The sequence below is a fragment of the Harmonia axyridis genome, chromosome 5 (assembly GCF_914767665.1).
Source record: "Harmonia axyridis chromosome 5, icHarAxyr1.1, whole genome shotgun sequence".
Taxonomy (NCBI): Eukaryota; Metazoa; Arthropoda; class Insecta; order Coleoptera; family Coccinellidae; genus Harmonia; species Harmonia axyridis.
In genome coordinates, this window is record NC_059505.1 from 43,014,996 (window position 1) to 43,037,791 (window position 22,796).

Sequence of the window (22,796 nt, forward strand, 5' to 3'; positions counted from 1 at the left end):
CGCAGTGGAACAGGAAGAGAGCTTGCCAGCATCCCTTTCCACCGATAATCCACCACCCCCCACCCCTCTTACCAGAGTTCTGCAGTCCTCATTGTGCGTCTTTTGCGGATAATTGGCATCTATACTTGCGACAATTCGCGTCTTCGGCGTCGTCCCATATTCGACGCTTCCATCGCGTCGTTTTCCATTCGCGAATTAAACCTTGAAATTTGGCCCAGAAAGTTTCTTAGGGGGTGAGAGAGAGAAGAAAAAGAGAGGGGTGCATCAAGATGATGAGCTTACTCGGGTTAAACTACGCGGTGGAGAAGTTTCCCCGAAAGATTTTCCATGGCCTGCTCTGGGGATTTTGGGATGGACCTACGAAATTTTGTGAACGAGGGGGTAGTAAGTGTTTCAAATATTGTGTAAGGGTGGATGTGACTCGATTAAATTAATAAGTAGAAAGGAAGGGTTTCAGCTGGTTCTATAAGTTCATAACATGAAAGTTATGAGCTTACAAGATTCTCGAAAAACAGGAAACTACCCTTCAGAAATATTGTGATAAATTCATGTTTCATTCACTGTCACATATCAAGTGACACTGAATAATACTTATCAAGTGAATGCTTTGCTTGCACAGTATTTTTTCCATAAAATAATAGTATATTATTCAACGAGCGGTAATATAGGTCATAACTCACGCAGATGAATTCATCAAGTGAGTTATGACCATCACCGCGAGTTGAAAACTATACTTCATCTAGGACTATATCAATAAATACTAGAAACAAATACAGACTTAGAATATAGATAGAAGGAACGGAAAGTGAACATTTGCGCTCGATATCGAATACAAGAGAGATGGAAACTTAGTGTTGCCAATCACAATCAATCTACCTTCGGCTAGCTCGAATCCAGTACAGAGTACAGAGATGAAATTTTATTGAAAAACCTCAAAAGTTACCTATAAACGTCAAAATTATCAAGGTGACATTCCTCCCCTCAATAACAATAATGGAAAGTTCCCTTTCGGCCAACCGAATATAAGCACAGAAGTATAGAAGCACAGAGCCATCTTTTCCGATTTATTATAGTGAGTTATAGCAGTGAGTTATTATAACTCACGTTGTTTGTTAATAGATACTATTAATTGCTCATAAGGAGTTAAATAATGAATATATGATACAATAGGAGTAGATAAAAGTACATATTCATCTTTTCCGATTTATTAGTAGTGAGTTATTATAACTCACGCTGATTGTTAGTAGATACTATGAATTGCTCAAAAGCAGTTGAATAATGACTATATTATTCAATAGGAGTAGATGAATAATGTTTTATAAATACTCTTCGCCCCATTTCGAAATAAGTTCACTAAAATTCCATCTCTATTGTTATTCTCTGTGCACTGAAATAAACCCACAAAACATTAGTGTATTCCTCCGTGATAGAAAACATAAACTCTACAAATAGAAAACGATCATCAAAAATGCAACTACGATACAAGCCCATCAAAAGTTCATTCGACACCCCCCGCAGAGCACAGAATCCCTTGCAAGGCCATCAAATCAACTCGGGATATTTATTCTAGTTATTGACACGCCCGCATCAACGTGGCAACTTCACTTTACGACCACTTCAGGTTATTATACCCGGACCGTATAACATAAGGATATTTTGTTCTTATGGCCAATATCGGTTAGTGTATATAAGGTCGCTCCTCGCTTTGTTTGGTCATTAATAGACTTGGAATTAGAGGTCCATTTACGAAGAACTCTCCGGAGTATTTATTCGCCATCAGTGATACACGAAACACAGTAATTTTATCGCCACTTGGCCCTTTATATACTGGGACTCTCACAGCTCGATTAATGTAGAAAATTGCGTGGGGATCCAGAAGACTTTATGTGAAGTCTGCTTCGAAGATTACGGTCCATGCATCACAGATCATTTTGAGAATAAAAACATTCAGTAACTGATGATGATGATGATGATTTTGAAGAATGGTAAAACTTATTATGTACTAACAAAACGCTTTGGATTCGGTTTATCGTGTGCAGTCCACTCAGCCATGTTTCATCCATTGTCACATATCGACGCAAAAATTCAGGTTGATTGCACTTAAACAGCTTCAAACTCTGCTCAGAATCATTGACACGTTGTTGCTTTTGAAAGATTGTGAGTTCGCGCGGCACCCATTCTGCACGCAGCTTTCTCATGTACAAATATTCGTGAATGATATGATGCACACGTTCAGATGATATCTTTTTAATGTCTGCTATCTCGATCAACTTTACTTTAAGGTCATTCAAAATTATTTTGTGATTTTTTTTTATTTTTTCGTCAGTGACAGCCTTTTTTTTTGGCGTACACTGCATTCGCCGTCTTCAGTGCACATTTCACCACGTTTAAACTTAGCATACCAATCAATGATGGTTGATTTTCCTCCTCATCAAGCCAAGATTCAGCTTCAACTGTATTTTTCCCTTCAAAAAGCAATATTTAATAAGCACACGAAATTCTTTTTTTTTCTATATTTTTCTAAATAACAAAAGTACTCACAATGCAATATCTCACAACCTAATGGTCGGACTGTTGTCAAATTTTGACACGTATCGTTTGAAGGTGGGTACTAACTAAAAATCGTATGGATTTATTACAAGCACCGCCATCTGCGCATCAGACCGGGAACTTTTTAATTGGCCTAATACCTTGTGTCATCATTCAAAATGAAACCAAGAATCTCAGTGACAAAAAGAATACCCAGTAATAAAGGATTCATCAAAACAATTTTTTGGATACAGGTCTTTTTCTGACGTTTGTTATCGATGAGGTAAAATGAGCGTCTATATGTAAGGCATAACATGTGGTAAAACTAACCCTTGAATGTACTGCACTGTGGTGAAGTTGCATCTGATGAACAACAAAAGCAACGTGTTCCTTGAAGCAATAGCCACCCATACAAAATCAGTAACAGTGTGATGCACTTGCCTTAGAATGAAAAATTGAGAATCTTGTCTTTCACCACGTCATCTTTCATGGCTAGACAAGAATCTCGAATGAAAAACCACTATTTTAAGTGATGAATTCAGCTAAAGAAAGCGACGTGGTGAAAGACAACATCCTCAATTTTCCATGGAAAGACCACACTCGCACAGAATCATGAAAAGGTGACAATTGCTGGTGGAAGTACATCACCTGTGGTGTTTATTAGAGACAAGAAGACCTATGCCTAATAGTGTCTTTTGTATGAATCTCTTAAGGAAATCAACACGGAATCACCCTAATCAGCCTAATTGGAACGATATATGAAGCTGTCTAACCAGAACCACAAGCGATTCCAAGACTGAAAGCTGAGATGCTGAGGTTTCAACCCTTCTCTGAGAGCCAATCAATCAACCCTCAATTCCAACCACAACAAATTGAACCAACACTTTAATGTTAAAAAAATTCGATTGTAACAGGGGTGTCGAACGATCCGACAACAAGACGTGAACGTGCGGAAGCCCAAATCCAGAAATACATCTGTCTATTCGAGATGACACTAACGCAATTAATTGCACACTGTAAATACGGAGTCGGGTGAAGTGCAGCGGATGAGTCAAGTTATACGAAACTTCTGACAGAGACCGAGAGATGTTGTAATTGAAGATTGTTGTCACCCGAAACCGAGCAGAAATGTAATTAAATGGGGCAGTGCCAGTGAGAACCGAAGCCGAGAGGAGAACGAAGACTCCGAATATAATTCAGTTTCCTGGAGAACACGGTGTGATGGTTGTTTCTTCGGAGGAGACGGGAAAGTGACGATCGACTACGAGGCCAGTTTTTTTATACAGGTTTTACTCTATTAGTTGTGCCTTTTAAAGGGTGTTAAGTTCAATTGGAGATTAATGAATTTTGTTAGTGAATGGAATGATCTACAGTCTTAATTTGTCATACTGTTAGGCCAATTGAAAAGTACCCGGTCTGATGAACAGATGACGGTGTTAGTATTGAATCCATATGACTTTTAAGTGACACCAACCTTCAAATGATACGTGTGTGATATTGCGTTGTGAGTGTAGCTACTTTTGTTATTTGAAGAAAGATGAAGAAAAAAGAATTTCGTGTGCTGATAAAATATTGTTTTCTGAAGGGAAAAATACAGTTGAACAAAATTCTTGGCTGGATGGAGAGTTTCGGGGTCTGCACCAGGAAGGTCAACTATCATTGCTTGGTATGCTGAGTTTGAACGTAGTGAAATGAGCACCGAAGACGGAGAATGCAGTGGACACCCAAAAGAAGCTGTCACCGACGGAAAAATCAAAAAAGTTCACAAAATAATTTTTGAATGACCGTAAAGTGAAATTGATCGAGATGGCAGACATTGGGAAGATATCATCTGAACGTGTACATCATATCATTCACCAATATTTGTACATGAGAAAGCTGTGTGCAAAATGGGTGCCGCGCCAGCTCACAATCGATCAAAAGCAACAACGTGTTAGTGATTCTGAGCAGTTTTTGAAGCTGTTTAAGTGCAATAAACCTGAATTTTTGCGTCGATATGTGACAATGGATGAAACATGGCTGCATCATTTCACTCCGGAGTTCAATGAATAGTCAGCTGAGTAGACTGCACAGGATGAACCGAATCCAAACCGAGGAAAAAACTCAACAGTCAGCTGACAAGGTTTTGGGAACAGTATTCTGGGAATGCGCAAGGTATAATATTCATTGATTACCTCCAAAAGGGCCAGACCATCAACAGCGATTTTAATATAGCGTTATTGGGTCTTTAGAGGATGAAATCGTAAAAAACATCCTCATTTTAAGAAAAAAAAGTGCTGTTTCATCAAGACAATGCGCCGTGTCACAAATCGATGGAAACAATGGCAAACAATCGCGTGAATTGGGCTTCGAATTGCTTCTGCATCCACCGTATTTGCCAGATCTGTCCCCCAGCGACTTTTTTCTGTTCTCAGACCTCGAAAGAATGCTCGCTGGAAAGAAATTCAGCGCCAATGAAGAAGTAATCGCCGTAACTTGGGCCTATTTTGAAGCGAAAGACAAATCGTACTACAAAAATGATATAGAAAAGTTGGAAGATCGCTATAATCGCTGTATCGCCTTCGAAGGCAACTATGTTGAATAATTGAATCGAATTATGCCAAAAAAAAATGTGTTTTACTATGGTAGACCGGGGATTTTTCAATTGGCCTGTTATATTTAACTCTATTCAAAATTGAACTGCCATTCGGAAACATTCGTTCCTGGCAAAATCTCGGTGGCTCATGGTCTGAAACCCGGAACAATGCAACTCAAATACGTCCTCCGGTTTTCAATTCGCACATATGTCGAACTTTGGCCGGCCGTCCGGATCGAACATATCGGTTGATCTTTCGTTTAGCGGAAGGCTTAGGGGACTCCGGGATGTTTATTCAAATTAACGATAGAGACCGACGTTATCGACGAAACTGGCCGTCAGCCTTCTCGATTCGATTCGATCAAATCTGGAATTTGCGGGTATTAACAAGGAAAGAACTAGATTGGATATTCTGTTCGGATCTCAGTTTCGATTGAGGTATCTGCGTTGTTATATCTATCGAAATGTTCTGTAGATGACAGTGATATCGTTGGATGTAACGCTATTTGCAACGATGCCACAAGGGATCTGAATTTTATATTGATTTAAATATGATATTTTATAGCATATTTTTACCTACTATTGAAATTCTAATACAGCGGAATATAATGCGCCATCACCCAAGAAATTAGTACCTTATGGAACTCTTCAGAGCTTTCAAGTTGAAGACTATCTAACAAAATAGTACCATATGTGACACCTCAGCACTGTAAAGTTAGCACTGAATTTCACTTTTAATAACTATACATCGGTGGTTTAATTTTCATTTAGAGACTTGGAATGTTTTTATATGATTCCAAGTTTCTAAAAGAAAATGGAAACATTGCTTTCATTTCCATATAATTGATATATGATTCCAAGTTTCCGAATGAAAATTAAAACATTGCTTTTATTTTCATTTAGAAACTTGGGATCATATAAAAACATTCCAAGTGTCTAAATGAAAATGATAGCATCGATAGAGAGTAATTTAAAGTGAAATTCAGTGCTAACTTGACAGTGCTGTGGTGTCACTTATGGTACTATTTTGTTCGTTTTGATCGTCTTCAACTCGATAGCGCTGAAGAGTTCTATAAGGTACTACCGTTTGGGTGATGGCGTATTATATTCAGCTGTATTAGGATTTTAGTATTAGTTACAAAATATACTCAACTCCAAGAACAATAAAAAAATTATTATCGTAAATCTTTGAGCAGCAATTTTCAAAAAGCAATAATAAACAAAGAATCGTTATAGTTTTCATGTGGAATTACCATTTGAGTATTCACAAGGATCAGTATTCGAAAACAAACGCAAGATAAAGACAGATCGAATGGAAAATTTCCAAAAAACCAATCTCCTCATAAATCAACAGCCGATTTCGAATATATCACAGAAAAAGACGTTCTGGTCGAAATATTCTGTGGATGACAGTGATATCGTTGGATTTAACGCTAGTCGTGATGATATCACGTGGGATCTGAATTTTATATTGATTTGAACGAGTGCGTTGAAACAGAGGACTTGACGTTTCAGTTAACATTCCAAGGTTCTTAATGAAAATTAAAGCATTGATGTATAGTTATTCAAAGTGGAATTCAGTGATAACTTGACAGTGTCGAGGTATCACATATGGTACTATTTAGTTAGATCGTCTTCAACTTGATAGCTCTGAGGAGTTCCATAAGGTACTACTTTCTTGGGTGATGGCGTATTATATTCAGCTGTATTAGGAATTTAGTATTAGGTCAAAAATATGATTAACTCCAAGAACAATAAAACAGTCATTATCGTTAATCTCTGAGCAGCAACTTTCAAATAGCAGCAATAATAAACGAAAGATCGTTATAGTTTTTATGTGGAATAACCATTTGAGTATTCACAAGGATCAGTATTCAAAAACAAACGCAAGATAAAGTCAGATCGAATGAAAAAATTCCAAAAAACCAATCTCCTCATAAATCAATTGCCGATTTCAAATATACCACAGAAAAAGACGTTCTGGTCGAAATGTTCTGTAGATGACGGTGATATCGTTGGTTGTTACGCTATTCGTAATGATGTCACGTGGATCTGAATTTTATATTGATTTGAACGAGTGCGTTGAAACAGAGGACTTGACGTTTCAGTTAACATTCCAAGTTTCTAAATGAAAATGAAAGCATTGATATATAGTTATTTAAAGTGAAATTCAGTGCTAACTTGACAGTGCTGAGGTGTCACATATGGTACTACTTTGTTAGATGGTCTTCAACTTGATAGATCTGAAGAGTTCCATAAGGTACTACTTTCTTGGGTGATTGGCGTATTATATTCAGCTGTATTAGGATTTTAGTATTAGGTGAAAAATATGCTCAACTCCAAGAACAATAAAACAGTCATTATCGTTAATCTCTGAGCAGCAACTTTTCAAAAGCAATAATGAACGAAAGATCGTTATAGTTTTCATGTGGAAAAACCATTTGAGTATCCACAAGGATCAGTATCCGAGAACAAACGCAAGATAAAGTCAGATCGAATGAAAAATTTCCAGAAAACCAATCTCGTCATAAAACAACAGACGATTTCGAATATATCACAGAAAAAGACGTTCTGGTCGAAATGTTTTTTTTTTATTCGTAATGATGTCACGTGCGATCTGAATATTATATTGATTTTAACGAGTGCATTGAAACAGAGGACTTGACGTTTAAATTAACATTCCAAGTTTCTAAATGAAAATGAAAGCATTGTTATATAGTTATTCAAAGTGAAATTCAGTGATAACTTGACAGTGCTGAGGTGTCACATATGGTACTATTTTGTTAGATCGTCTTCAACTTGATAGCTCTGAAGAGTTCCATAAGGTACTACTTTCTTGGGCGATGACGTATTATATTCAGCTGTATTAGGATTTTAGTAGTTTAGGTAAGAAATATGCTCAACTCCAAGAACAATAAAACAGTCATTATCGTTAATCTCTGAGCAGCAACTTTCAAAAAGCAATAATAAACGAAAGATCGTTATAGTTTTTATGTGGAATAACTATTTGAGTATTTACAAGGATCAGTATTCGAAAAAAACGCAAGATAAAGTCAGATCGAATGAAAAATTTTCAAAAAACCAATCTCCTCATAAATCCACAGCCGATTTCGAATATACCACAGAAAAAGACGTTCTTGTCGAAATGTTCTGTAGATGACAGTGATATCGTTGGATGTAACGCAATTCGTAATGATGTCACGTGGGATCTGAATTTTATATTGATTTGAACGAGTGCGTTGAAACAGAGGACTTGACGTTTCAGTTGACATTCCAAGTTTCTGAATGAAAATGAAAGCATTGATATGTAGTTATTCAAAGTGAAATTCAGTGATAACTTGACAGTGCTGAGGTGTCAAATATGGTACTATTTTGTTGGATCGTCTTCAACTTGATTGCTCTGAAAAATTCCATAAGTTACTCTTTCTTGGGTGATGGCGTATTATATTCAGCTGTAATAGGATTTTAGTATTAGGTGAAAAATATGCTCAACTCCAAGAACAATGAAACAGTCATTATCGTTAATCTCTGAGCAGCAACTTTCAAGAAGCAATAATGAACGAAAGATCGTTATAGTTTTCATGTGGAATAACTATTTGAGTATTCACAAGGATCACTATCTGAAAACAAACGCAAGATAAAGTCAGATCGAATGCAAAATTTCCAAAAAACCAATCTCCTCATAAATCAACAGCCGATTCCGAATATATCACAGAAAAAGACGTTCTGGTTCTTCTCAGGATTGCCGGATTAATGTTGAACAGGCCGGATACCGGATCGATCAAGCGCCACTCCGTAAAATTACGGTAAATTGGGTCCCAGCGGGGCTCGTGTGAAAGACCCTTTAACTTGGTGGCTTTGCGTACGGACGTAAAGGGCGATTTGCATCTGGAAATTGGACTTGTGGAAAGTGTGTCGAAGGGACGACCGAAAATCCTGCCTTGTCGCGGTTGAATCGGTATTTTACTGCGGGAAACGCTTTCATTTTGAGGGGTACCAGGTGTCCTTTCACGGTATAATAGAAAATCTCAATTTTCTATTGCAAAGTTTTACACTGTGTCCGTAAAGTATGGAACAAATTCATTTTCAGCTAAACAGACCATTTTAAGGAATAATCCTGGAACACTCGATTTTTTATTTTAATTTACCGTATTTTAAAATAATAATCTAATATACAGGGTGGATTACTTTCGAGTAATGACGGTCGACGTCATTTTTTTAATGGAACATCCCATTTTGTCACCACTCTCCGATTACTCTAGCTGAGCTGATTCCAAAAATGTATCATATGTTGATTCCAATTGGTACAGGGTGGACAAAAATACAATAGTTTTGTGTGTGCTCATAAAGTAACGCGTAACTTTCTTTATTAGTTAAATCAACAATATTATCAAAAATACTTATTGTCTAGTGGCAATTGGTTTGAATGTAACACCATGTAGTTTGTTACATTTTTAGATCAATGAAAATGTATAAAAATAAGAAATCATTTCTTTCATATTCTGTCTGCTAGACCACAAGTACCAAACATGATTGGAAACAGCTCATTTTTATTAATCTAAAACTGTAACAAACTACAGGGTGTTACATCCAAACCAATTGCCGCTAGTATTTTCGATAATATTGTTAGTTTGACTAATGAAAAATGTTACGCGTTACTTCTTAAGAACACACAAAACTATTGTATTTCTGTCCACCATGTACCAATTGGAATCAACATGTGATACATTATTGGAATCAGCTCAGCTAGAGTAATCGGAAAATTGAGATAAAATGGGGTTTTCCATTAAAAAAAAATTACGGTGACGTCATTACTCGAAAGTAATTCACCCTGTTTATTAGATTATTATTTTAAAATACGGTAAATTAAAATAAAAAATCGACGGGTTTCAGGATTATTTCTCAAAATGGTCTGTTTAGTTGAAAATGAATTTGTTCCATACTTTACGGACACAGTGTATATTTCTCGATGACTTATATTGGACATGATTTTTTCAGAATATCAAAGATGTTAAAGAAAAGAAAGAAAAAACGTTGTGGACAATTTTCACGTAATTTCGGTATTGAGTCTTTCTCCATGTAAAAAAAAAAATTTCAATCGAAACATGTTCATTTAATCATAAATGATGTGGGAGGTGAAATTGCGGAACTAAATCGTATGTCAAAACTGCCATTATTGAAATTGAATAACCCAATCGATATAACAGTCGGTTTTGAAGTTATTATAACAACAAAATTATTCATAGAGTTCCGAATTATATTGAGCATATAAGTCAATTTTATGTAAATCTGATTTTTAATTATGGGCATAGCTATTTGCCATCGCACTAACTATAAAATACTTGTAAATACTTGTTCGCTCTCTAACAGACAGAGCCAACACCATTTTCACATGATGATTTCAATGAAAATAAATTATGTCAAGGGAATTGACCATTTGAATAAATGACAAATGCTGAATTCACATTGTTAATTCATTTCAAATTGAGAACAGTGTTTCGCAACGTCTATCTGTCTCAATGTCAACTATGACCGCTTACTCGAAGAAAATAAATAAGATCTCAAGCCTCATTCTATTAAGATCGAAGCTTACGAAGAATGGAAGGACCTCATCCTCAAAGCCGATGGTTACTTCGGAAGAATTCGAATTCCATATCCGATTAGAGTCTATAGGCAATTAAAAGGAGCCCTTGGCTTATTATTTCAAAGATAATTAGATGATTCGACTAATACCCCATCAGAGATGAACGTCAGATTTTAATTAGAGGGCATTCCAGGGCCGAAAAAAACGCTCTGTAGTCTCCTGTCAATTTGCTCGTTCGCTCTGGGTATTAAGTATACATAATTAATTCCCAGAGGAAGAAAAAAAAGAGCGGGAGCAGCATTTAGATTGCTGGTTTTTAGGCTGACGAATCCGATCTTCTCGAAGAGGATCAAGACAGAAGTAATTCACTCAAAAGTTGGCATTCGTACAGTTGATTTTTTCTTTATTGCTGATACTAGATTATTTAGTCCTCTTTCTCGAAATTCAGATTGTTCACGGCAAAAAATAAGAACTTAGGGGCAATTTTGGATGATTGGTAGTTCGAGATGATGATGAGAAGAAGATGCAAAATCAAATATATCAACATAACTGACTTGTTCTATACAGTTCTAGAATAGTCCAATGTTGCTATTTTTACTTTTCGACTGCAAAATCTTCGAGAATTGAATGAAAGAAAGAAATTCTTCCACTCATCCAGAAATTATATGGCATTGACACTCCTAATATTTATCAATTACATTTGAAGGCTCTATATCATCAGATAAAAATATATAATATGAATTCATGATTTGAATCTGTTGAAAATGACTTCTACAATTCCAAATCTCAGGTCTTCCAAAAATGATATTTTAGTTATGAAATTTTAAATATTAGTTCTTTCTAATATGTGGAAATAAAAACTCAAAGCATGAAATACACAGGGTAACTTGATATCGCAAACAGAGGTCTTTCACTCCTATAGAATCTAACTATTGAAACTCTTCTGAATAACAAAACATTGGAACCTGAAGCATTTGATATTTATTGAAGTCACAACAGATTCAATTTTAGGGTTTTGTTTTTCAAGGGAGATCAGACTGCACAGGATGAAAAAAGAAGTCTAGATATCTAGTTTTTTTTCCGTCCTGTGCAGTCTAATTTACCTTAAAAAACAAAACCCTAATATAAAGAAAAACTGTTGAAAAATTAAGATTCCTTTTTATATAGTTTTTCTGAAATAATAAACCTTCATATTAGTATATTTCAAAGATGAACTAGGAGAATTAATGCCACATTAAAGTTATCATCGACACTAATATTCGGGAATCAGATGTTTCCAAGAAACCTGTATATTTTGAATTCTCTTGAATTTCATTCAATTGGAGGAGAAATAAGGAAGAGTTTTCCACAGAAATATTATGGAGAATAACGAAGCAAACCGTTTCTATGAGAATAAAAATATTTCGGGTTGAGAAAACCCAACAAATGATCAGATATTACCTAAGAAAATATTATTGAAAAAAAAATCGAACAACAAGAATTTGAGAAACTAAATTACGATAATATTTACTGCTTCCTCAATAGAAACAGATAATTTGAAATGTAGATAAAACAACGAACAGTTTGTTGAAATAAAGAGACGAAGAAATCAAGTAGCACGACGAAAAGTTTGGCGCAGTATCAGTTCGAGCGTGGAGCAACAGGTTTCCAGATAGTGGAAACTATCGCAAAACCAACAATAATAAATATCACAATTCAACCATAACGCAAGTATATACGCAACAAATATAAACATAATAAATATCACGAAATATTTCAATATATAAAAAATACAATATACAACAACAATTCCATAAAAAGTCACACACAACAACAACAACATATAAACAAACACGACGAACATACAACACACAACAACAAAATTTCCCGAAGTCGGAAAATCATGCAAAGTATCGAAAAATTTCCCGGAAAATACACAAAACGCGCAAAGACAAATACATGCTCACCTCACACACAGACCCGGACATCAAAACGTTAATAAAGTGTAATATCAGAAGGGACAGTCAAGATCGAGAAAGACACAGAGTCGAAAAAGAAGGGTAAAAAGAGAAGAGAGTTGAAGAAAATTCAAGCAAAGTGACATCAAACTTATCAAATAAACTTAGCCGTACCAGTGAATCAGAGTCTTCGGGCAAGATACGAGTCTTACCTAGAATGTTCATATCTCTACTGACGCACACAAGTTGGGAGACTGCTTTTGTCGGAGAGACCGCTCTGTTCCGCACTGCGTGATACGTCACCGCGGCGCTGGTCCCGCCCCCTCTGCCGGCCGCGGTGGTGGGGGCGAGCGCGGCATACGGAGAAGCCGATGCCTTGCCTTCAAATGCCGCTTTGATGAGTGCTCGAATTAATGCTTCATTATTCCGGGTTGCCGACTATTAAAGGGTCATCTTTTTCATTTCGGGAGATTGGGTATTTCCGGTCTGGGACGCGCCGGCTACGCGGTGGAGGGGGGTGGTTGAGTGTGAGGATGGCGGAGGAGCCGGGCGCATCCGCCATTTAGCTACCCGTTTTTATTAATATTTATGTGTGATACGATTTATTCGGTCCGAGATGGAATTGGATGGATTTTTTCGAATAATTGAATTCAATGCTATTGAAAAGCATACACGACAATAATTTCTGCGACTAGAATCGTTCTGAACATGAAGATAACTTTCAAATATTTTATTTTTCTTCTTTCCTATGTGATCAATTAACTAGTAATCTTCTCTTTGGTTCCAAATTGGAATGAATGCTTCAGTCTAAGTGTGGATAGTATTCTTATGTATAACAACACTATAAAAATGTATACGTGTTACAGGGAGATGCTTTTGAGATCGTATTGGTCTTTGAGAACATTTTAATATACAGGAAATCACAAAATTTAATCAAGAATCCTTAGTACCCACTTTATGATTGCCATTTTCTGAACTTAATACTATAGATCAAGTGCAGTTCAACCGAAAAACGGCAAGTTATAATTCAGAGACTTTCCATGATGTAACAATCATTTATAAAGACCTCGCATTGAGTGTCATGTTCATGTCAAGTGATCAAATACTCCTTGAGATAACTTGTCAAAAAATAACAGAATATTCATTATTATACAACCCAAATCAGGAGAGATTCTTTTCCAGAAGATCATGTGCCGTTGGAAAAAAAGATATTATATTTCAGGTCTAAACATGATTTTCTGAATTTCCTCCTTTCAAAATGGAGAGGAAACTCATTATTAATATTTCGAAAAAAACAACCAATTTTTCCAGTTTTATTTTTAAGCAGTAACCCCAACATGTGGCTGAATGGAATAATAATTTTTTATGATATTTAATGATCTGAAGTATTTTGCTAATATGAAAATGTATAAGTGTCACAGGGGGAGGCTTTTAAGATCGAAGTGGCCTTTGAAAACATTTCAATATACTTATCGAAGGTTAAGAAATACACAAAACACAAAATTTGATCAAAAATTTTCAGTATTCAATTTATAATTGCCATTTTCTAAACTTTATCCTATTGGTAAGTTGTCAGTTCAACTAAAAAACGGTAAATTATATTTCAAAGGATAACTGTGATATAACAATCATTTACAGATACCCCGCATTAAGTGGATATCATGTTAGTGTCAAGCGATCGAAAAAATTCTTGTGGCAACTGATCTAAAAATGAGATTATTTATTATTGTACAACCATAATGAGGATCGACTCTTTTCCAGATGAGTTTTTTTCTTATCTCGTTGAGAAAAAACATTTCATTCCAGGTCTGAACATTTTTTTTTATTTTTTTTTTCAAAAGGGAGAGAAAACTAAGTTTCCAAACAAACATCAAATTTTTCCAATTTAAATTTTTTAGCAGTAACACAAACATTTGCTCAAATGTATTATTGTCTCAAGTGAAGAATCTAGATCCAATTTGGACATAAATGATGGCTGTATAAAGATGAATACACGACATGATGAAAGTTGTATGGAGAGGCATGTGCAGCACAATGTTAGAATTATGCAGTTGACATTGATGTATAACTGCACTGGATATGCCATGTTAAAAAAAAGCAAAGTCACTGGCAAGATTTAGTCAGTTTGGCAGAGATCCATTTAATCTTGTAAACAGCTATATCGAGGTATTATGCTAACGGATTACCAAAAATTAGATATGGTATGGACTTTAGGGGTAAAATAATATAACAGGGGAGACTAAAATGATTGATGTAGCCAGAAAACTGAAGCTTGAATTGAAGATGTTTCAATCGAAGAAGTTCATTATGATATATCGGGGTATTAAGATGATGGTCTATGTTTTCAAATAGTTCAAGTCATCTTTCGTGTTCATCAAAGGCAACATGACCGATACAAGAGGTAGTAATGTAAGCCTCACACCAACCTGTTATTCTAACAAGATAATACGCCACCACGTAAAGCTAGAATAAAGTTGCCCCATTTTGAAGACAAACAAGCCAATTTGTTGTCTTGGACCTTCAGATCACCTGATTTTTCACCTAACCTAACCTAACCTAACCTAACCTACAAATAGCCTAAGATGAGATACCTAAAGATCATCTCATCAGGAGAATGTCCAGACTTGTTCCTGAGTGCAAAAGACATCGTAGCAGCCCAAGACATTATTAATTTTACATTATTTCTTACGGTTGGTTTTTCTATAATATTTTGATCACTCACAACCTTAACCTTAAGAGGTATGTAAACAAAAAATAATTGCTCTAAATTCATTAAATACTCTTTCGTGCTCTTTTTTTCTATGTCTTTTAGCATGACTTCATAACAATAGTTCCTTCAACACACAATTTTCCATCTCCATTCAAACCAACCCCCCCACTTCACATCCCCCCAAAAAGGAATTCCGACAAACCGTCAATGTTCCACCAGAAATATCTCCCATTCCATCCCGTTCAATTTCCGAATAGCCGGCATATCATCAACCCCGCAGCATCCCCCTCATCATGGACCACCCCCTCTGCCACCACCTCCCCCACCCCTCTCTCAGAACCGATGAATTCCTCTCTTCTCCCGTCCCGTCAGAAGTATTGTTCGTCGATCTCTCGGCTCCGCTCAGTCGATCGGCCCGACTGACGTTCCCAATTTACGTTGGATATCCTGCGGGAAACGTGAGAGGACTGCCCGAAGACGTCGGATTCCCCCCTCCCCTTCTCCCTATCCTGCTGCTAACGAACTGCCGAGTCGCGAGATTAGAGGGCTTTTTCCTGCGGACTCGGGGAGGTGTCACTATAAATTGCCAGGTGCCTGCGGTATCCGGAAATCTCGGACCTAAGTTGCAACAGAATGCAGGAGTCCGGTCGGAGAGACAGGAATTTACTTTCGGGAAACGACTCCGGGGTTTTCGGCAGGAATGCTACTTCGTTTGCTCTTTTTTTGGCATCGGGGATGCTTTTTATTTCGCTTGTAGGTCTGTCAGTGTGGATTTGGCGGAGTTTGCCGAATATTAATCTTAGAGAAGTGGGTGGCGCAAGGTTCTATAATTGGGCCGTTATTATTAATTTTGCACCTGAAGAATTTGAGATGATGGGTCAGTTTAGGGAAGGAATGAAAGAAACAGACGGAAAGTGTTCAAATTGTGTGATCCCCTGTTTTTATTGAGAAAATTCCATTTTGAAAGATATTTATAGCTCTGATATCGCAGATGAAGCCGTTAGAATTTATACAGTCATGGAACTCGTAAATGAATCGTCTATCTTAGAAAAACGTCACTCAAACACGAATAATACATAGAAGGTTCCTAAACTGGAGGTACAAATGAAAACGAGAGATTCTTTGGATAACTTAAAAAAGTCCGCAAAGGCTATGTTTTCGAGATACAGGGTGATTCACCGGGATGGCCTATTAGACGTTTATGGAAAACTAATGATAATTTTGAGCTGAAACTTTGCATATTGGGGTTTGAGACAATGATCTTTCTCCCTAAAATATTTTCAGATCTTTACAACTTCCGGTTATACCGGAATTAGACTGCTACTTCCTTATTTCAAATGGCACACTCAGTATATTATTGCATCATTGGATAGCTTTTCTGATGACAATTTCGGCGATATGCATTACCTTGGTTGACTCAACGGTTCATGAGTTAATGAAATTGTGGCGATGAGGACTCACATTTTGCTTAATTTTTCGGCAGAAGTAGCTTTTTTCGGAAAAATTTCATTCTTTCTCGATTCTTTAAATACGTAGTATTATAAAACTGTTTGTTATTTGGACCAAAAATGAACAGGGTGTTCATAAGAAGATCATGAAGTTGGACAACTCAAATTCCTCAAAACTCAAGATTTTCACATTAGAACCTATATTTTACATTATTCCAATCGACTCTCCGTACAAAAATAGTGGGGGTTACTCAACAAAACGAGGAAGAACCTTAATGAGGAAAAACTGCAATTCCTCACTGTGTGAAGTAGTCTGTGACTTCCGGAAAACACAGAAAGAAACTAAAATTCGATGTTTGGATAACTAAATTCTACATTTCATGAATTATAATTGATTTTTCGTTAGGATTGTTGACAAATCTATAAACCATTACAATTTTCAATTACGAATAATTCATTACAATTTTGAAATGTCAATTTCAGTTATGGGAACATCAGATTTTAGTTTCTTTTTGAGTTTTCCGGAAGTCACAGTCGACAGACTTTTCCACACAGTTATATTAATGCGGTTTTTTCTCATTTGAAGTTCTTCGTCGATAAATCTCAAAGTATTCATTTTGGGTATAGGGTTTGTTTGAGTAACCCCCACTATTTTTGTACGGAAAATCGATTGAAATAATGAAAAATATATGTTCTTATTTGAAAATCTTGAGTTTTGATGTTAAGTTGTCCAAGTTAATGATCTTTTGATGAATACCCTGTACATTTTTGGTCCAAAGCGCTAACAGTATTATAATACGAAGTACTTGCAGAGCTTAAACAGACAAAAATTTTTTCGAAAAAGCTTTTCTGACGAAATATCCAAAAAATGTGAGTCCTTATCGCCACCATTTTTTTTTTCCCTAAGAATTGAATTAACTCATGAACCGTTGAGTTTCCACTCAAGGTATGGCATATTGTCGAAATTGTCGTCAAAAAAGTTAATTAATGATGCAATAATATATTGGGTGTGCCATTTGAAATAGGGAAGTAGTAGTCTCTTTCCGGTATAGCCGGAAGTTGAAGAGATCTAAAAATATTTTAGGGAGAAAGTTCATTGTCTCAAACCCCAATATGAAAATTTTCAGTTCAAAATTATATCTAGTTTTCCATAAACGTCTCATAGGCCATCACAGTGAATCACCCTGCATAAGAGCCAAAAATAGAGTGTCTCGTTCAAAAATAAAAAAACTTCAGTAACGTCATCAATTACAATTCAATTCAGTATTATCCAGTACAAAAAAGACCTTAATTCCTAAATTTCACCCGTTAATAAACCCATACAATACAAATTATCCAATTATGCGATTTGAAGTGAAAGTTTCTGTGCCATGATTCCGCATGATTCTATTCGAACCGAAAACAACGCATCATAAAACCGGTTTATCTCTCGCTGAAAGCAGTTATGTAAACAAAGTGAGTTGAAATTGTTTTTCTGACCGGCACGTGTATTTTGATGACTAATTGGATCAGGGTAGGTATATTGAAATGGAATTCTTTCCACAAACTATTCGGGTAATAATATATTGAAAAGGTTTTTTTTTTTGTTTCGGGACAAACAGAGCTTCGACAACATGAATATTGGATATGCGAGATACTAATTAAACTGTTATGTTTGGCTACTCCCCGTCTAACTTTAGGATGGAGAGAGGAGAAAAAAAATATAAAACTTTGTAGCAGGACGGATACAAAGCAATTTTGTTTCAATGCGACCCCTTTTCCGGATGAATAAAATTTTTGAAATCTCTCAATCAATTCAGATAGTTAGGTATGAACATTTTCCACGCAAATGACTGAATGTGTATTCTAATTGAAAGGTATAATTAGTTATATCGCAAAATATATCTTTTGAAAGGTAAAAACTACGTCATCACTGAAAACGGAACGATGTGCGCTTCAACAACGCATTGAGATTGTTTGAAATTCACTACTTAATTGTAAAAATTTTGAGGTCACATTCCTCAAAAGTAGAGCATTTTTGGATAGTCGTGAATTACCTTTCGGCTGGCAATACTGACATTGCTAGAAAAATTTTCACTGTTGGGACAAGTTAGTGATATGAAAAATCGAAATCTCGTGCCTTGCCCAAAAAAAAAACTGAGAATCGTGCTGCTGTAGCCTGTAGTGTTGAAGAAAACTCAGGTTTGTTGATTTTTCGTCAATCTTGCCTATAATTAATAATTTTTGATGGCTGAAGTTGTAGGAAGTTGATGCGAACGACATTTATTTCCGAATGGACGGTGCAACGTGCCACAAAAGCAACGAAATAATCGCCAATTTTGCAAAAAGTTTTCTGGCCGTGCAATTTCTTCAAGAGGTTTCCACAATTGGCCACGGAAATCTAGTGATTCAACACCTTTAGATTTTTTCTTGGAGAAAACGTGCAACCTGAAGCTCAACAATCAATTCAAGACCTTAAAGATGATATTCGTGAAGTTATCGAGAACATACAGCCAAAATGTCCGAATTGATCATGGACAATTTCATTAGAAGGATATGGTGTTGCAACCGTAGTCAAGGCAGTTATTTGGCTGATATCGTTTTCCATCATTAATTTGATACCTTCCTTCTCACAATGAAATAAATATTCATTGATTTCCCTCGAAATATACTGCTTTTTTTTTAATTATAAAAAGAAACCGTCTTTTAGAAAACGCTTAATTTCTAATAATTATTCTTATATCTATGAACTCACAAATTTTGGTGCTGGGCATACTGTTTGATCTCTCACCTGAAACAAAATTATGATAATTAGATATAAGCAAATGCAAGGATAACTGTAACTTTCCATTGAGTACAATTCATAGAGTAATAAACATAGATAGAGGGAGCATACATCATTTCCAGTCATTTTCATTTTGTCCCCAACATGAACTATCAAATTTAACAATAGGTGCGCGAAAATGAAAATATATCAGTGATACAAAATTTCACACAATTCGCGAGTTTATCCACAAAGAACGCACTTCTTATGTCCCATAGTGAATCATCGTTTCATATTAACTCAAAATATATTGAAATAAATACCTAAATATATCAGCAATTCAGAAAACAAATTTCAAGAGCGTCAAACGACGTGAAACAACCAATGACACTAGGAGAGCAAAAGTTGCCAAACCTTGGATTTCAGCAGGTAGAAACAGAAAATAATAAATATTATGCTTATTATAAATTCGACAATTAGGAAAAATATCGGATTCCAAATATTCAAATTTGCATATTTAATCGGGAATCACTCAAATAAATATATTTCATTCAATATAATATACATTCATAACGATATAGTAAAATTGTGGATTTGAAAATATATCACAATCCGACAACGTAATCTAACCATGTTGGGAACATGTAAAAATTGCGTATACCCCCTCTATATTTATTACTCTATGGTATAATTGTAATTGTATTAATCTATATTATTGTTACTTTCTTTTTTTGTGTAAAACACGAAATATCGATAAGTTTGCAGTTCATAATCAAGTCCAAACAATAAGTCATGCTATTCTTGCCCAGTTATTCAAACATTGTCGCCAAAGGCGCATGAATGAACCAGCACTCAGTAGCCTCCCGTCAGTGCTTCTTCATTCAAATTCTTCATCAAATCTCATTTTTCGTTTTGGCTTTGGTGTCTTCTCGTTGGAAGAACTAAAAAAATACGTAACCCGCCTTCCAGACCCACCCTTAAACGTCAAATCCATCACCTGATGGACCCCCTGGTTAATGACTCAGAGCGGCGCAAAAACCGCGGCCCGTTTGATCTCCTGCAACTTTCCCAATAGCCTCCATTTGAAATTCAGAACGTTTCATTCCGGCTAAGAGCTTTGCCGCCTAAATCACTGTCTCCGTCCTCTCCGGATGACATCGGCAGCCTCGCACAGCCTCCGGATGGACCTCCGGGTCTTGGATTAAACTTCCAGAGGAAGAGAGATAGGGACAGAGAGATCGGCGGACTGCGAATTTATTATAATTCGGAGAGGAGTTTTCCGCTCCTTTGTTACGTGTCCTGATTTTAATTGTAAATGGAACTCGTCTCTTATACTGGGTCTAATTGAATAAAAACATGAGTTCGCGCCATTTTCGACGTGATCTGAAGGGTTTGGAGGGGGGGAGGGGAGGGGGAAACTTCATCCGTTTCAAGGAGATGTTGATGGTATTTATTCTATGTCTATAAGATGAAAAAAACTGAGAGGGCGATGGTGTGGAGCTTTTAGTCTCTTTCACGTATCTACATTTAGATTATAATCCACTCTCAAAATCCCAATCCACTTAGTTGTTCCTTGAAAAGCTGAGTATGTATAATAGAGCAGTCAACGTTCCAGATACTCAGACTGCCAGCGCCAAAAGTTGAAGATAAAGAAAATCATCAAGCCAAAGTGCTATTCTTCCCAAACTCGAAAAGAGGGTTATACGTAGATTGAAAATGAGGAAGCATTAGAGCATTTTAGACTAGACCTTCGAAAATGGAAGATATTTGGTAGATAGGTAGATCTAAAGGGTGTTTTTTAGAGGTATGGAACTTTAAATTGCAATAAAACAACGATGGATTATTCGATTGACATGAATTTTATTTATCCGCAAGATAATCTTGTGGCATTACATTTTAAATATGATTTCTGGCATATGACCGCCACGGCTGGCTCGGATGTAGTCCAATGTGGACGTCCAATTTTCTATGACTTTTTCCAACATTTGTGGCCGTATATTGGCAATAACACGGCGAATGTTGTCTTCCAAATGATTAAGGGTTTGTGGCTTATCCGCATAGACCAATGACTTTACATAGCCCCACAGAAAGTAGTCCAAAACGTGAAATGAGGCGGTCACCAAACGTGTCTTTCAATAAATCGATTGTGGCACGAGCGGTGTGGCATGTTGCGCCGTCTTGTTGGAACCACAGCTCCTGGACTCATGGTTGTTCGATTCAGGACTGAAAAAGTTAGTAATCATGGCTCTATACCGATCACCATTGACTGTAACGGTCTGGCCATCATCGTTTTTGAAGAAGTACGGACCAATGATTCCACCAGCCCATAAAGCGCACCAAACAGTCAGTTTTTCTGGATGTAATGGTGTTTCGACATACACTTGAGGATTAGCTTCACTCCAAATGCGGCAGTTTTGTTTGTTGACGCAGCCATTCAACCAGAAGTGCGCTTCATCGCTAAACAAAATTCGCTTCTGAAAATCGGGAACAACGGCAATCTCATTTTGGGCACTATCAAGGTGAAATCACATTTCTTGTGATATTAACTATATAACCTTTCATGGTGAATGGATCTACAAACAAGAGTTTCAGGAGAAGGAAAAAACCAAAAGAGAAACACTGTAGCGTAATCTTCTTGGGTTGGGAATCATTCCAAAAAGTTTCTTCGAAACTTCAATACTGCAGATCTAAGTAGTATCTACATCTTAGCAAGAATGTGCTTCACCTCCTCACTGGATTCCTTACAGATCCCCTCATCACAATGAATCTAGTAGAAAACGGCTAGTGGAGATTCTGTGGAGAAGAGGAAGAAACTCCAGATCACCTGGAGAGGGAATACCTCGCCAACGCTAGCTAATGCAAAAAATGCTTTGGACAAGAGACTAGTAGAAGTTAGGAAGAAACCTCCTTGAAACCATCCCAGATATTGGAATCCATCAGAACTCTGAATTTGAAGGGATGCTGTAAAATACGACGACTAATAGCGAAAACAGCTCTGATGGGGAAGACAACAGACCATGGAACTTCCCTTAATACTACGCACATAATACATACATATTACCTCTCTTAAAAATCATCTTGGAAAAACATATTGCCACAAAACTTTCTTGTTTTCAACACCAGGAGAACGTCCAAGAGAATTTCATGATTGTGCTGAGGCCAAAACTACAATCTCTTGAGTGAATTTTGCTTTCTAGTTAATACAGTATATGAGAGAATCATCCACCATGCTCCTTGGAGACAGAAAACCCTTCCAGCGAGTCTAACGCC

The 22,796-nt window shown here is 36.5% G+C and overlaps 1 protein-coding gene across 5 annotated transcripts in view; it reads right to left on the reverse strand.

Moving 5' to 3' along the window:
• The window catches only part of LOC123680790 (complexin), a 330,085-nt gene that overhangs the window by 59,846 nt on the left and 247,443 nt on the right, over positions 1 to 22,796 (reverse strand). Inside the window, exon 1 of one of the 5 annotated variants that reach the window (XM_045618874.1) lies at positions 12,838 to 13,006. The exons of 3 other annotated variants lie outside the window; for them this stretch is intronic. In XM_045618874.1, coding sequence (XP_045474830.1) covers positions 12,838 to 12,850 — 13 coding nt within the window. In that variant the 5' untranslated portion in view covers positions 12,851 to 13,006. Of the gene's footprint in view, positions 1 to 12,837; positions 13,007 to 22,796 lie in introns of those variants that run through there. One more of the 5 variants, XM_045618873.1, reaches the window with a different exon arrangement.